The sequence below is a fragment of the Heterodontus francisci genome, chromosome 46 (genome assembly GCF_036365525.1).
Source record: "Heterodontus francisci isolate sHetFra1 chromosome 46, sHetFra1.hap1, whole genome shotgun sequence".
Taxonomy (NCBI): domain Eukaryota; kingdom Metazoa; phylum Chordata; class Chondrichthyes; order Heterodontiformes; family Heterodontidae; genus Heterodontus; species Heterodontus francisci.
In genome coordinates this window covers 12,766,993-12,781,751 of record NC_090416.1, presented here as the reverse complement: position 1 = coordinate 12,781,751, position 14,759 = coordinate 12,766,993, and the positions used below count along the sequence as shown (strand labels likewise).

General features: G+C 55.8%; 2 protein-coding genes across 7 annotated transcripts in view; one reads left to right on the top strand and one right to left on the bottom strand.

Annotated features, from left to right (window-relative positions):
• The window catches only part of lysmd1 (LysM, putative peptidoglycan-binding, domain containing 1), a 26,942-nt gene extending 24,305 nt beyond the window's left edge, over positions 1 to 2,637 (bottom strand). Inside the window, exons 1-2 of the mRNA XM_068022642.1 lie at positions 2,391 to 2,637; positions 98 to 390 (exon numbers count right to left, since the gene is read on the bottom strand). Coding sequence (XP_067878743.1) covers positions 98 to 390; positions 2,391 to 2,567 — 470 coding nt within the window. The 5' untranslated portion in view covers positions 2,568 to 2,637. The remainder of the gene's footprint in view (positions 1 to 97; positions 391 to 2,390) is intronic.
• Positions 2,638 to 3,409: 772 nt separating this feature from the next.
• Positions 3,410 to 13,043, top strand: scnm1 (sodium channel modifier 1). Of its 6 annotated transcripts, none has more exons than XM_068022754.1 (8): positions 3,410 to 3,534; positions 4,879 to 4,949; positions 5,916 to 6,004; positions 6,575 to 6,687; positions 8,243 to 8,343; positions 9,767 to 9,924; positions 10,953 to 11,123; positions 11,443 to 13,037. In XM_068022754.1, exons 1-8 carry the CDS (start codon positions 3,484 to 3,486, stop codon positions 11,613 to 11,615), a joined length of 927 nt encoding a protein of 308 aa, XP_067878855.1. In that variant the 5' UTR covers positions 3,410 to 3,483; the 3' UTR covers positions 11,616 to 13,037. The 6 variants fall into 6 exon arrangements, with proteins under 6 accessions (XP_067878855.1, XP_067878856.1, XP_067878857.1 ...); XM_068022755.1 differs by having other exon boundaries at positions 10,990 to 11,113; positions 11,443 to 12,946; XM_068022756.1 differs by having other exon boundaries at positions 10,953 to 11,113; positions 11,443 to 11,569.
• The last annotated feature ends 1,716 nt before the right edge of the window (positions 13,044 to 14,759 follow it).

Genomic DNA, 14,759 nt, shown 5'->3' with positions numbered 1-14,759 from the left:
TCTGTGCCTTGAGTTCACAGCTACATGGAGCTGGATGGAATCTCTCTCGGACACATCATGGAGCACCCTTACAGTCAACTAAAGAGTTGGCACATACCCGGTTCCTCCTTCCTTGAGTTTCCGAATGGCGGCTGCTTTGGACTGGGATATCTTGGAGTCCAGCCTCTTCAGGAAGTCTGCGGGGGTCAGCTCCAGGGCCAGCCGGTCATCAGCCTGTCGGGAGGCACAGGGGCCGCTCCCCGCCGCCTCAGCCGGACCCTTCCCCGGCACAGCCTGGGGTTTCATCCCGTTCGGGAGCACCTCCTGCTTTGCCGCAGGGATTCGGATAGACTCTTTCAGGAAGATGGAATCGTTCGTGTAGAGGCGGTTTGCTCGCTTTATCTGCTCTGTCTGCAAAAAGGAGAAAAGATACTGAGTCGACGGCCTTGTAACTGTGACAGGAGGAGGCCATTCAGCCCCTCAAGCTTGCTTCCCCATTCAATGAGATCATGGCTGGTCTGTATCTTAAGCATCACGTCCGACCCATTTGCATTCCACCTTGGGATAAATATGTTAATGTTCTATGGGGACAGGAATGTTCGGTCCTGCTTCTGCAATGCACATTATACCACTAGTAAACCAGCCTCATTCAACAGTACAATGTTGAGCTGCCCCAATAAGTGGACACTGCGTTAGATCAATTGGAGTTCAATTAGTTTTCTTTTCAGGGTGAACCGGGCGGGGCTTAGTGTGTAGCACACTTACAACCAATTCAGAAGCTTCAGGGTTCAAGTCCCACACCACAGACTTCAACATTGTATTCCCAACAGGACCAGTGTCCCTGCATTGACTCCAGTGGATCCCCCCTCTACCAGTGCCCCTGCATTGAATCCAGTGGATTCCCCACACCAGTGCCTCTGTACTGAATCCAGCAGATTCCCCCTGCACCAGAGTCCCTGCATTGAATCCGGTGGATTCCCCATACCAGCACATCTGCATTGAGTCCAATGGATTCCCCCTGTACCAGCGTCCCTGCACTGGATCCAGTGGATTCCCCACACCTGTGTCCCTGCATTGAATCCAGTGGATTCCCCACACCTGCGTCCCTGCATTGAATCCAGTGTATCCCCCCTGTGCCAGCACCCCTACATTGAATCCAGTGGATTCCCCATACCAGTGTCCATGCACTGCATCCAGTGGACCCCCTCTGTACCAACGTCCCCACACTGAATCAGTGTCTCCCCCCTTACCCATGTCCCTGCATTGGATCAAGTGAACCCTCTGTAGCAATATCCCTGCACTGGATCCAGTGCAACCCTTCCCCCCCCCCCCCCCCCGCCCTGGCTCCCCCTGTGCCAGTGTCCCTGCACGGGATCCCATGTACCAGTGTCACTGCACCGGACCGCCCCCGGGGGTACCAGTATCCCTGCACTGGATCCAGTGCCCCCCCCCCAAATATCCCTGCACTGGATCCAGTGCGCACACACCACATCCCAGTGGCTCTGCACGGGATCCCCCTGTCCCATTGTCTCTGCACTGGATCCCCCCGTACCAGTGTCCCTGCACTGGAGCTCTCTGTACCAATGTCATTGTACTGGATCCAGTTGACCCCCCTCCCCCCCAAACCAGTGTCCCTGCACTGGATCCCCCCATACCAGTGTCCCTGCACTGGATCCACCCAGTCCAGTGTCCCCACACTGGATCCACCTGTACCAATGTCATTGTACTGGATCCCCCCGTACCAGTGTTCCTGCACTGGATCCCCCCCCCCCCCCGTACCAGTGTCCCTGCACTGGACCCCCCCCCCCATACCAGTGTCCCCGTACTGGATCCCCCCCCCCCATACCAGTCCCCACACTGGACCCCCCCCCCCCAATACCAGTGTCCCCACACTGGATCTCCCCCCCCCATACCAGTGTCCCCACACTGGATCTCCCCCCCCCATACCAGTGTCCCCACACTGGATCTCCCCCCCCCCATACCAGTGTCACTGCACTGGATCCCCCCCCCCATACCAGTGTCCCCACACTGGATCCCCCCCCCCAATACCAGTGTCCCCACACTGGATCCCCCCCCCCCCCAATACCAGTGTCCCCACACTGGATTCCCCCCCCCCCCCCCCATACCAGTGTCACTGCACTGGATCCCCCCCCCCATACCAGTGTCCCCACACTGGATCCCCCCCCCCCATACCAGTGTCCCCACACTGGATCCCCCCCCCCCCCCCATACCAGTGTCCCTGCACTGTATCCCCCTGTACCAATGTCATTGTACTGGATCCAGTTGACCCCCCCTTCCCCCAAACCAGTGTCCCCACACTGGATCCCTCTGTATCAGTGTCCCTGCACTGGATCCAGTTGACCCCCCCCGCCCGAACCAGTGTTACACCCTTAACCCCCCCGGGTACTCACGCTCACTCCGTATCTCAGCGCCAGCCCCTGAAGGGTGTCTCCGGGCCGAGGCCGGTGCTCCAGGTGCCGCTGGCCGATGGCCGTGCCCCGGGCCGTGCTGCCGTACGAGCGGCTGCGGCTCTGCGCCGTGCCCCGCAGTGCCCCGCACTCGGCAGCCGGGGAGCCGTCCGTCGCCATCGACCACAAACAAACAAAACAGCGGCGGCGGCGGAGGCTGGCTGGCCGGCCCGGCAAGATGGCGCCCACCCTGCCGAGGCCCTCTGGAAGTTGTAGTCTTTCACCCCCCTCTCACGCCTTCAGTCGCCAGTGTTACCGCCCGCTCGGCGGACTACAACTCCCAGCGGCCACTGCCCCCGCCGCGTCATGCATTGTGGGAATTGTAGGCCCTTAACTCCCTCCTCCGCTGCTGCCTCTACTTTGAAAACCAACGGCCACTCCAACCATTAATTAATTAAAGGACAATAACCTTGCACCTTATTCACTGGCCTTTTCTGACAGTGAAGCATTTTAGGAGTTGTTTGCGACGCCTTCCGACTTGGGAATGCTTCTGACGGTGTCCGGCGCTCTCTGGGTGTTGTAGTTCTTTCCGCCGATCGGCTCCGTCCGCTCTCCCGCCTACCCGAGGCAGCACGAACTACAGTTCCCGGCGGCCATTGCGCCAAGGCCTCGGCTCCGCTCGCTCCCGCCGGGGGTTCGGGCGCGATGCAGCCTGGGTCTTTGTAGTCCGTTAGCCCCACGCGCCCGTTTGTAATCGCCCTCTTGAGGACTACACTTCCCAGAGGGCATTGCGGACATGCCTTCAGGCCGCGATACATTGTGGGTATTGTAGTCCGCCTGCCCCGCCCACCCCTTCTAATCGCCATCTTGTTCACTACAAAGCCCAGATACCCTTGCGCCGACCCCTTCACCCCCAACACCGCCGGTTGCCGGAGCCCGGTGCCCTCTGGGTATTGTAGTCCGCTTGCTACGGCGTCCCATTCTAACCGCCATTTTGTGGACTACAGATCCCATAATCCTGCTGGCGGCACCCTGACTTGGAGACGGAGAGTAGACAGAGGCCTTGGAAGGGCCTTCGAGCCTCTTCCCTCTCTCCATGGCTTTCAAACGGGAGGGCGATGACCTGAGCCAGCTTAACGCGCTGAGGGTTTGTATCAGGGAGGAAAAATTCTTTCTCCACCCCCCCCCCCCCCCACCCCACTCCAAACCTGGCCCCCTTCACTCAAACCAAATGGGTGCCCACTGCCCGTTGCCAAGGGGGTGCCGGCGGTTGCTATGGAGGTACCCACGCTCCAATGTAACCTGGATACAGGTGGTTGCTATGGCAATGTCCACAGCATCCCATGTAACCTGGATACAGGTGGTTGCTATGGCAATGTCCGCAGCATCCCATGTAACCTGGATACAGGTGGTTGCTATGGCAATGTCCGCAGCATCCCATGTAACCTGGATACAGGTGGTTGCTATGGCAATGTCCGCACCATCCCATGTAACCTGGATACAGGTGGTTGCCACGGCAGTGTCCGCACCATCCCATGTAACCTGGATACAGGTGGTTGCTATGGCAATGTCCGCACCATCCCATGTAACCTGGATACAGGTGGTTGCCATGGCGGTGCCCAGCCATCCCATGTAACCCGGATACCAGTGATTGCCATGGCGGTGTCTGCGCCATCTCAGCTGGGCTGCCAAGAGATGGTTGCTCGAACACTATGTCCTATTTGACCCTGAGCTGAGCTTCTAACCATGTATCCATGCCATTGTTTATATCCAGCTCCGTAACATTGCCCGACCCCGCCTCTGTCTCAGCTCATCGGCTGCTGGAACCCTCACTCATGTCTTCGTTACCTCTAGACTTGACTATTCCAACACACTCCTGGCTGGTCTCCCACATTCTACTCTCCGTAAACGTCAGCTCATCCAAAACTCTGCTGCCCATGTCTTAACTCGCACCGAGTCCCGTTCCCCTCTCACCCCCTGTGCTCGCTGACCTACGCTGGAACCCAATCGAGCAACGTCTTGATTTTAAAATTCTCCTTGTTTTCAAATCCCCTCCTCACCCCCTCTCCCTATCTCTCTCACCTCCTCCAGCCCCCACAACCCTCCGAGATCTCTGCGCTCCTCCAATTCCGGCCTCTTGTGCATCTCCCCCCCGATTCCCATCGCTCCACCATTGGCGGCCGTGCCTTCAGCTGCCTGGGAGCTCTGGAATTCCCTCCCTAAACCTCTCCGTCTCTCTCTCTCTCTCTCTCCTCCTTTAAGACGCTCCTTAAAACCGACCTCTTTGACTGAGCTTTTGGTCCCCTGTCCCCTAATATCTCCTTATGTGGCTCGGGGTCAAATTTTGTCTGATAACACTCCCGTGAAGCGCCTTGGGGACGTTTTACTCTGTTAAGTGTGCTATGTTGTGTTTGAGTTGTAAGTGCAGTATATGTACCCAGACTGAAAGTGGACGTTCGTTGATCCTAACCCATTTACTACTTCCGTACAGAAACGGCGTGTGGCAGATTTGCTAGCGAGTTACATTCCCGAGGATGAAGCCATATTGATGAAGAATGGAAGGTGAGGGATATCTCCAGCTCTCATAGGAACGGGAGAAGGCCATTCAGCCCCTCGAGCCTGTCCCGCCATTCAATGAGTTCATGACTGATCCGTGAGCTAACTCCATCTACCCACCTTTGCACCCCCCCCCCTATATCCCTTTGGTTAACAAAAATCTATCAATCTCAGATTTAATATTAACAATTGATCCAGCATCAGTTGAGGGAGAGAGTTCCCAAACTTCTCCCACCCTCTGTGTGTGGAAGCGTTTCCTAATTTCACTCCTGAAAGGGCTGGCTCTCATTTTTAGACTCTGCCCCCTAGTCCGAGACTCCCCACAACCAGCAGAAACAGCTTCTCTCTATCTACCCTAATATCTTGAAAAACGTCCATCAAATCGCCCCTTAACCTTCTAAATTCCAGGGAATAGAACCCTAGTTTGTGTAATTTCTCCTCGTGATTTAACCCTTGGAGTCCCAATATCACCTCTTAGTAGCACTCAGAGGCTTTTTTGCGAATTTATTGGAGGGGGGAATTGTTTTTTTTTTCAGTTCCAGCTTGCTTGTATAAACGGAAGGGGTGTCTCTCGGGGTCCCACAGGTACCGTCACCTTCCCACTCGATCGTGAAGTCCCACCGGGCAGGGTCTGGCGGCCACTTTGCTGCCGTTCCCTCGTGGCCGAGGGGGTTTGATCCCCAGCGGTGGGTGCTGGGGTTTGGACGCTGCAACTAGCCTCGGTCTCTTCTCTCCCCAGGGCCCATTTCAGGGTGAGGGTGTGAGCAAATAAGCCCGGGGCCTGCCGCACTAGCGGATGGGTAGAGCAGGCTGTGAGGCCTGCTGCAGTCGATTAGCCACTTTGTGAATCCATTGCAACGAGGGGGCCTGGGCCGGCGGGGGGGCGGGGGGAAAGGATGGTTAACGTCATGGGTATTCTCCGCTATGGCAGTAACCCGAGCTGTCTCCCTCCACCCCCCCTCCTTTTCCCAGGTATGCCTGCTCCGTGTGCTACAATCGACCGGTCTTCGACACAGTGGACATGTTGGCCGTCCACAGGACGGGGAAGAGGCACGTGGCAGGTAAGTGGAGTGGCCAGGTGGACGGTTGCTTGCCGAGCAAGATGTCGGGTTCACCGCGACGTTGCGTCAGACTGCGACTCCCTGCTGCCTCCCACAGACCGGAGGACAGAAAATCCAGACCCACGCTCCCAATGCCAGTACCGAGGGAGTGCTGCACTGTCGGCGGTGCCCTCTTTCAGGATGAGACGTTAGACCGAGGCTCCCGTCTGCCCCTCTCGGGTGGATGTAAAAGATCCCACGGCCGCTATTGGAGGAAGAGCGCTCGGGGGGGTGGGTGGGGTTGGTAGCGGGGGTGGGTGGGTTCACCCCAGGGTCCTGGGGGCAAATATTTATCCCGCAACCAACATCACTAAAACAGGTGATCCAGATCATCATCACGTCAGTATGGGTGGGATCTTGCTGTGCGCCGTTTGGCTGCTGCGTCTCCTCCACCGCAACAGCGACCGCACCCTGCGGAACGATAGCACTTCACCGGCCGGACGGCGCTACTGGGGCGTGCCGAGGTTGTGACAGGCGCCAGAGAGAAATGCAGGATCTTTCTTTCCTCCCCCACCCCCCCCACCTCTGCAGGCCTGCAGCGTTTTTACAGGAACAAGTGGAGCCTCCGGCTGGAGATTCAGAAACGCCGACACCAGCAGCACGTGCGGGAGGAGGAGGAGGAAGCGGGGGCTGGGGGTCAGCAGGTAATACCAGATGAGCTGGAGAGATCACCGCGGCGGGGGGGTGGCGGGAGAACACGCAGGGTCTGATATTAGCCCCTGCCAGAGTGCAACGCCCTGGGCATGATCCAGACCATCCCGTAATATGTCAAACGGCCCTGCGCAGACGTTGGTGTACGGACCCTCCGAGATCTCTGCGCTCCCCCCCCAATTCCGACCTCTCGCGTGCCCCCCCCCCCCCGATTCCCATCGCTCCACCATTGGCGGCCGTGCCTTCAGCTGCCTGGGGGGCCCTAAGCTCTCGAATTCCCTCCCTAAACCTCTCCGCCTCTCTCTCTGTCTCTCTCTTGCTCTTTGTAGTATATATAAATGATTTGAAGGAAAATGTAGCTGGTCTGATTAGTAAGTTTGCGGACCACACGAAGGTTGGTGGAGTTGCGGATAATGATGAGGATTGTCAGAGGATACAGCAGGATATAGATCGGTTGGAGACTTGGGCGGAGAAATGGCAGATGGAGTTTAATCCGGACAAATGTGAGGTAATACATTTTGGAAGATCTAATGCAGGTGGGAAGTATACAGTAAATGGCAGAACCTTTAGGAGTATTGACAGGCAGAGAGATCTGGGCGTACAGGTCCACAGATCACTGAAAGTGGCAACGCAGGTGGATAAGGTAGTCAAGAAGGCATACGGCATGCTTGCCTTCATCGGTCGGGGCATAGAGTATAAAAATTGGCAGGTCATGCTGCAGCTGTACAGAACCTTAGTTAGGTCACACTTGGAATATTGCGTGCAATTCTGGTCGCCACACTACCAGAAGGACGTGGAGGCTTTGGAGAGCATACAGAGGAGGTTTACCAGGATGTTGCCTGGTCTGGAGGGCATTAGCTATGAGGAGAGGTTGGATAAACTCGGATTGTTTTCACTGGAACGACGGAGGTGGAGGGGCGACATGATAGAGGTTTACAAAGTTATGAGCGGCATGGACAGAGTGGATAGTCAGAAGCTTTTTCCCAGGGTGGAAGAGTCAGTTACTAGGGGACATAGGTTTAAGGTGCGAGGGGCAAAGTTTAGAGGGGATGTGCGAGGCAAGTTCTTTACACAGAGGGTGGCGAGTGCCTGGAACTTGCTGTCAGGGGAGGTGGTGGAAGCAGATACGATAGCGACATTTAAGAGGCATCTTGACCAATACATGAATAGGATGGGAATAGAGGGATACGGTCCCCGGAAGTGCAGAAGGTGTTCGTTTCGGCAGGCATCAAGATCGGCGCAGGCTTGGAGGGCCGAATGGCCTGTTCCTGTGCTGTACTGTTCTTTGTTCTCTCTCCTCCTTTAAGACGCTCCTTAAAACCGACTTGACCGAGCTTTTGGTCGCCCGTCCCCTAATATTTCCTCATGTGGCTCGGCGTCATATTTTGTTTTACGGTGCTATATAAATGCAGTTGTTGGGTGGGTGGGGGGGGGGCGCAGGCTGCCTCCCCCTCCGGGATTTAGGACACCGGAGTCACTCACTCGGCCTGTTTACTTTCAGTCTAGTTGATCTGCTAATCGGTAATTGCTGCCTTTCTCTCCTTGCAGACAGGTACTGAGCTGGCTCCGCTCCTGAGCCAAACACGTCGGATCACCCACCATGCCCTGCTGAAAGCAGCCCCCTACAACAGCTGCTGCAAGAGAACCCGGTACTGTACCCGATTTATCCCTTCCTCTTTGCCCGTACCCGACCAGTTTCATCACATTCCCAGCACGGAATCAGGCCACTCGGTCCATCTGCTCCGTGCTGGTGTTTCTGCTCCGCACGAGCCTCCTCCCGAGCCTCCTCCCACCCTCTCTTCACCTCACCCTATCAACACATCCTTCTATTCCTTTCTCCCTCATGTGTTTAATCCAGCTTCCCCTTAAATGTATCTCTGCTATTCCCCTCAACCACTCCCTGTGGTAGCGAGTTCCACATTCTCACCACTCTCTGGGTAGGGAAGTTTCTCCTGAATTCCCCATTGGATTTATTAGTGACTGTCTTATATTGATGGCCCCCTAGTTCCGGAAAGGTAGTAGCTGGCCCTGCTTGACACTGCGTGCTTTTGTTTTGTGTAATAGTTTGAATCTAACCGAGTCACCACCGACGCAATCTCTCAACCCTGGTTTCTTCCTCGAGCACCAACTCTCGGGAACGCATCCCACAGCCTCACGTCATCGGACCCGGGTTCGATTCCGGGTACTGCCTGTGTGGAGTTTGCATGTTCTCCCTGTGTCTGCGTGGGTTTTCTCCGGGTGCTCCGGTTTCCTCCCACAAGCCAAAAGACTTGCAGGTTGATAGGTAAATTGGCCATTATAAATTGCCACTAATATAGGTAGGTGGTAGGGAAGTATAGGGACAGGTGGGGATGTTTGGTAGGAATATGGGATTAGTGTAGGATTAGTATAAATGGGTGGTTGATGGTCGGCACAGACTTGGTGGGCCGAAGGGCCTGTTTCAGTGCTGTATCTCTAATCTAATCTAATCCCTGAAACAGATGATCTGGGATCCTGCTGTGCGCAAATTGGCAGCCGCATTTCCTACATTACAGACACCGGCTCAGTGAATAATCAATAGATCTTTGCTCGACAAGGGTATTAAGGGAGATGGAGCCAAAGGCAGGGAGATGGAGTTAAGATACCGATTGGCCGTGATCTAACTGAATGGCAGAACAAACCCGCAGGGCTGAATGGCCTCCTTGTGTTCCTAACCCCTCTACTCAGGTCCCACTGCCTGAATTTGTCCCAGCCGAGCATTTTTCTATCGGCCCTGCAGTATCGGGTCCCGCCACCAGAGGTCAGAGGAGCCCAATTTTTACTTTTCCCAGCGGCTCGGTCCCGTCGCCACGTAGCGGGATCTGAGGATCTGGGTCCGGCCCCCCCCCCCCACCAGTCACTGAGCAAGTCCATCTGACCAAAGGAAATGACTGACCGTTCAGCTCATTGCAGCCTTGCAAAAGGACGAGCTCGCCCCACACAATGACGGTCACTGCCCGCCCCCCCCCCCATTCCGACCCTGACTCACCTTCTGAGTGGTGACGACAGGAGTGTTCTCGCGTCACCTGCTGACGGTTTGTTCGATTTTCCCAGGCCCGGGGGTGAGGGACCCAGCCCGTCGCCGGGTTGCGGCGACGCGGCGGCAACGGAGGCGGGAGGCGGCCCGGAGCTGCCGAGGAGCGCCGGCGGGGCCTCGATTACGGACGCGCAGCCGACAGCATCGCTCCCCGCAGGCAAGGGGACGCAGCCAGGTAATGAAAAGGAAGCTCCGTGCGGGGAGAGAGATGTTGGCGGGGGTCAGTCTAGGGGAGGAATGCTACAGCCTCCATTTTAAAATTTTCATCCTTCGTTTCCGATCCCTTCATGGCCCCTCGCCACCCCCCCCTCCCCCCTATCTCTGTCACTTCCTCCACCCCTCCCCCCTATCTCTGTCACCTCCTCCACCCCTCCCTATCTCTGTCACCTCCTCCAGCCCCCACACCCCTCCGAGATCTCTCGCCCATCCCCCCGATTCCCATCGCTCCACCATTGGCGGCCGTGCCTTCAGCTGCCTGGGAGCTCTGGAATTCCCTCCCTAAACCTCTCCGCCCCCCTCTCTCTCTCCTCCTTTAAGACGCTCCTTAAAACCGACCTCTTTGACCGAGCTTTTGGTCGCCTGTCCCCTAATACATGGCTCGGGATCAAATTTTGTTTGATAACGCACAGCCGTGAAACACTTTGGGAACGGCTTACTACATCTGTGGAGAGAGAGAGAGAAGCAGGGTTTAACGTTTCAGGTCGGTGACCCTGCGAGTTCTGATGAAGGGTCACTGACCTGAAACGTTAACCCTGCCTCTCTCTCTCTCTCTCTCCACAGATGCTGCCGGACCCGCTGAGTATTTCCAGCATTTCCTGTCTATATGAATGCAAGTTGAACTCATGGGAATGGGGATCTGGAGCCCGGGGGGGGGGCGGTCCTAGCAGACAGCCACAGCCCGTGAAGATGTGGACACCCCTCTCTCAGACCTTTGGAGACAGAGGAGGGAACTGCAAGTACAAACCACCCCTCGCCACATCCTCACTGTGTTGAAGTCACAGAATCTACCCACACAGGAGGAGGCCATTCGGCCCCTCGAGTCTGCTCCGCCACTCAGTAAGATCACGGCTGATCTCCTCCCTCAACTCCACCCTACCCCCCACATCCCCCGATTCCCTCTGCGCCCCCCAAAAAAATCTATCGCTCGATCTCAGAATTGTATACATTTCAAATGAGACCACCTCTCGTTCTTCTGAACTCCAGAGAATATCGGCCCGCTCTGCTCAATCTCTCCTCGCAGGTTCCCACGTGGAGGCGGAGCGCGCCAAGAAGAGGCGCAGGGGGAAGGCTCCAGCTGCCTCGCGGTCGTCTGCCGCGGACCCGGAGAGACAGAAGCTGGTGGAGCACTACCTGACGCTCAGGAGGTGAGTCAGGGTAAGGGAAATTGGTGCAGCATTAGGCAGAAAGAGCCTGCATTGTTATAGCGCCTTTCACCAGCGCAGGACGTCCCGAAGCGCGGTCACTGTTGTAATGCGGGAATCGCGGCAGCCAATTTCCGCAGAGTAAGATCCCACAAACAGTAATGTGACAATGACCCAGATCATGTTTTTTTTTAAGTGATGTTAGTCGGGGAGATAAATATTGGCCCCAGGACACCTGGGATAATTTCCCCCCAATTCAGAAGTTTCTGTACGGGGTTTCTTTTTCCCCACAATTGAACTTTCTCTTCTTGTATTTTTGTGCGCCCTCTCAGCTCTGGGTGGATTCAGGACAGCTGTGGGCGATGGACGCGCGATGAAACGGTGGAATTCGATTCCGACGAAGAGGAGCCCCCTCCCCTCTCGCTGCCCTGAACCCTTGGGAAAAGTCTCGCCGTGTCTGCTGGACTGTGTGTGTGTGTGTCCCCTCCTCGGTCGAACTAGTTAACGCTCTGTTAAATAATCTGACAAACCATGGAGAATTGTCTGCATTATCGTAAGGTCGTGTTTCGCTCTCGACTCTGCTCTTTCCCCCCCACATCCCTGCATATTTTACCCCTTCAAGTATTTATCCAATTGCCCTTTTGAAAGTTACTATTGAATCTGCTTCCACTGCCCTTTCAGGCAGCGCGTTCCAGATCACAACAACTCACTGCGTTAAAAAAAAATTCTCCTCCTCTCCCCCCTCTGGTTCGTTTACCAATTATCTTCAATCTGTGTCCCTCTGGTTACCGACCCTCCTGCCACTGGAAACAGTTTCTCCTTATTTACTCCATCAAAACCCTTCCTGATTTTTGAATGCCCCGATTAAATCTCCCCCTTAACCTTCTCTGCTTTAAGGAGAATCATGGGGTGGACGAGACTGGAGTGAAGCAGCTGGATATTATGGGATGGAGAGAGGCGCAAGACCTCACGCGTGGGATTCCCCACGTCCCCGTTCTCTCCCCCCCCCCCTCCGCATGGTGAGTTCAGCCAACGTCCTGCGGGTAGAAGGGGAGATGGGGGTCCGCCTGCCGATTGGGACAGGGGAGCCTAAGGAGGAGTGTATTCGGAGTCTGCTCACTCCCAATTGTGCCTTTCCCCCCCCCTCCTCCCTCCCCATCCTTTGCTCAGGTGCAGTTCAGTGGCACCGGACACCACTGTGCAGATATCCAGCACTTTCTCCAAGTGCGATTGGGCCGAGGCTTTGGGGTTCCGTCTGGCTATTTGACTGTGGCTTGCATCGCCGAGCCGGTTCCTGGGCCCCCTCCCCCCCCACCCCACCCCACCCCACCCCACCCCACCCCCAACCTGCTGGCCTCCGACACAGACCATCACAGTGGCGGGCACTGGCAAGCCAGCAAGAGCCCCCGACTGATATCTTCACTTTTCCTCCCTTTCTTCCACGGCAAGCCGGGGTGTGCTTCAGTTTGCCCCTCCCGCCCAGGAGAGACCAGCTAACTCAGCACCAGGTGAACCTGGGACCGTCTGCCCCTACCGCACGTTAAGAGGTGCCACTGCACCCTGAAGCAAATCCTGTTTAACTGAGTCTCTGTTCACGACGGTCTTTGTACACCTGAAAGGCTCACCTGTCCGAATATCTCGTGTCAAATTGTGTTTGATTAATGTTCCTGTATAGCACCTTGCAACAATCAGCAACATTAACACCACTGTACAAATGGAAGCTGTTATGTGTCTTCAGTTATGCTTTCAGGCATGTGTGTGTGTGTGTGAGTGTGTGTGTGTGTGTGTGTGAGTGTGTGTGTGAGTGTGTGTGTGTGAGTGTGTGTGTGTGAGAGAGTGAGCATGTGCGTATGTGCTAGACAGTTTGTGCGTCTGCCTCCGTCCGTCTTGAAGTAACCAAAATAAGATCCTTGTCCCTCCGCACTGTGTGGCCAAACATGGTTTTGACTTATTTTTATCCCAGGAGAGCTGGAGTTGTCCCTCACACAACAAGCTCTCCGGTTACTGATCCTGCCCCACGCTGAGCGACCGGAGGCCTCCACAGCTCTCAGCCAGTTGCCGGGTGACCGTGCTGTTAAGAGCGGGCACCAGCGAAGGAATTGGCGGTCATCACGCCGTCCCCTGGACGGGGCTCACTGGAGCAAAAGTCAGATTAATGACCCGGAACAAGAGCAGGGTAGCACTGAGGTCAGCCACGACGCCTCACACAGTCGAACAGCCCACCGTTGAGCCCAGGAGGACAACCCCCCAGCTCCTCTTCAAAATAACGGCCGTGGGATTTTTTTTTTTGTTGAAACACCCACCTGAGAGGGGCAGACGGGCGGGTCGGGATGGGTGGTCTCGGTTTCACGTCTCATCTGACAGACGGCACCTCAAGACGGTGCAGCACTCCCACCGTACTTGGCACTGGGAGCGTCGCGCTGGCTTTTGTGCTCGAGAGTGGGGCATCGAACCCACGGGCTTCGTGATTCAGAGGCGAGAGAGCAAGGCGGTTGAGCCATCCCCCAACCTTCCCACCGCTGAAGCACGGAAACTAGTGCGGGGAGGGAAGGAGAGGGGGCAGCCCCTCCCAGCCAAAGTTAGTGCGCTAGGAAGTGAGGGAATCAAGCAAGAGCGCTCAGTGTCGCTGGCAGCGTCACTGAAACGGAGAGAGGGATGACAGTGACAGGCTTCTGATCGAGAAGCACACAGCTGCTTGTGCTTTGGTGTTGCTGAGCTCAGCACAGGGGGCAACGGAATGCAGATCGTCCCTGGAATGCTGGCCCCTGACACTTTGCTAACAGAATCGTAGACAGGGTCCCCTCCCCTCCCCTCTTGTAACCCCAGTCATCAGTGTGCAGCTAGGGGACCTGGGAGAGGCCCTGCATTCTAAACTGGACGGTCTCTTAACACGACGAAGCAGCTGCTTCCACAAGTGTGACCAGTGCTCTTTAGCATTCCCATCTCTCCACCATTGGCGGCCGTGCCTTCAGCTGCTTGGAGACATAAGCTCGGGAATTCCCTCCCTAAACCTCTCCGCCTCTCTCTCCTCCTTAAGACGCTGCTTAAAACCGACCTCTTTGACCGAGCTTTTGGTCGCCTGCCCCCCTAATATCTCCTGATGGGGCTCGGGGTCAAATTTTGTCCGATAACGCTCCTGTGAATGGGGATGTTTTAAAGATGCTGTACGTTGGTCATTCCCACAGCAACGCCACAGATTAATGACCAATTCATCTGTGTGCTGATCGGGAGCGGAATGTTGACCCCGACATCTGGAAAACTCCCCGCTCATCTATTAATAATGCCATGGGATCTTTTACAGCACCTGATTAGGCAGTCGGGGCCTCTCAGCTAATTCACAGTGTGGCAACTCCAACCCTGCAACATTTTCAATTCAGAGGCAAGACTGCACTACAGAGTAAAGATCCCTCTACACTGTCCCCATCAAACACACCCAGGACAGGTAAAGCACGGGGGTAAAAAAAAAAAACAGGGGTTAGATACAGAGTAAAGCTCCCTCTACACTGTCCCCCATCAAACACTCCCAGGACAGGTACAGTACGGGGGTTAGATACAGAGTAAAGCTCCCTCTACACTGTCCCCATCAAACACTCCCCAGGACAGGTACAGTACGGGGGTTAGATACAGAGTAAAGCTCCCTCTACACTGT

Coding starts and splice junctions, on each gene's coding strand:
- scnm1 (XM_068022754.1), top strand. CDS start 3,484: ATGGCTTTCAAACGGGAGGGCGATGACCTGAGCCAGCTTAACGCGCTG. Junction 6,688..8,242: donor CGGGGGCTGGGGGTCAGCAG/GTAATACCAGAT, acceptor CTCTCCTTGCAG/ACAGGTACTGAGCTGGCTCC. Junction 9,925..10,952: donor AGGCAAGGGGACGCAGCCAG/GTAATGAAAAGG, acceptor TCTGAACTCCAG/AGAATATCGGCCCGCTCTGC.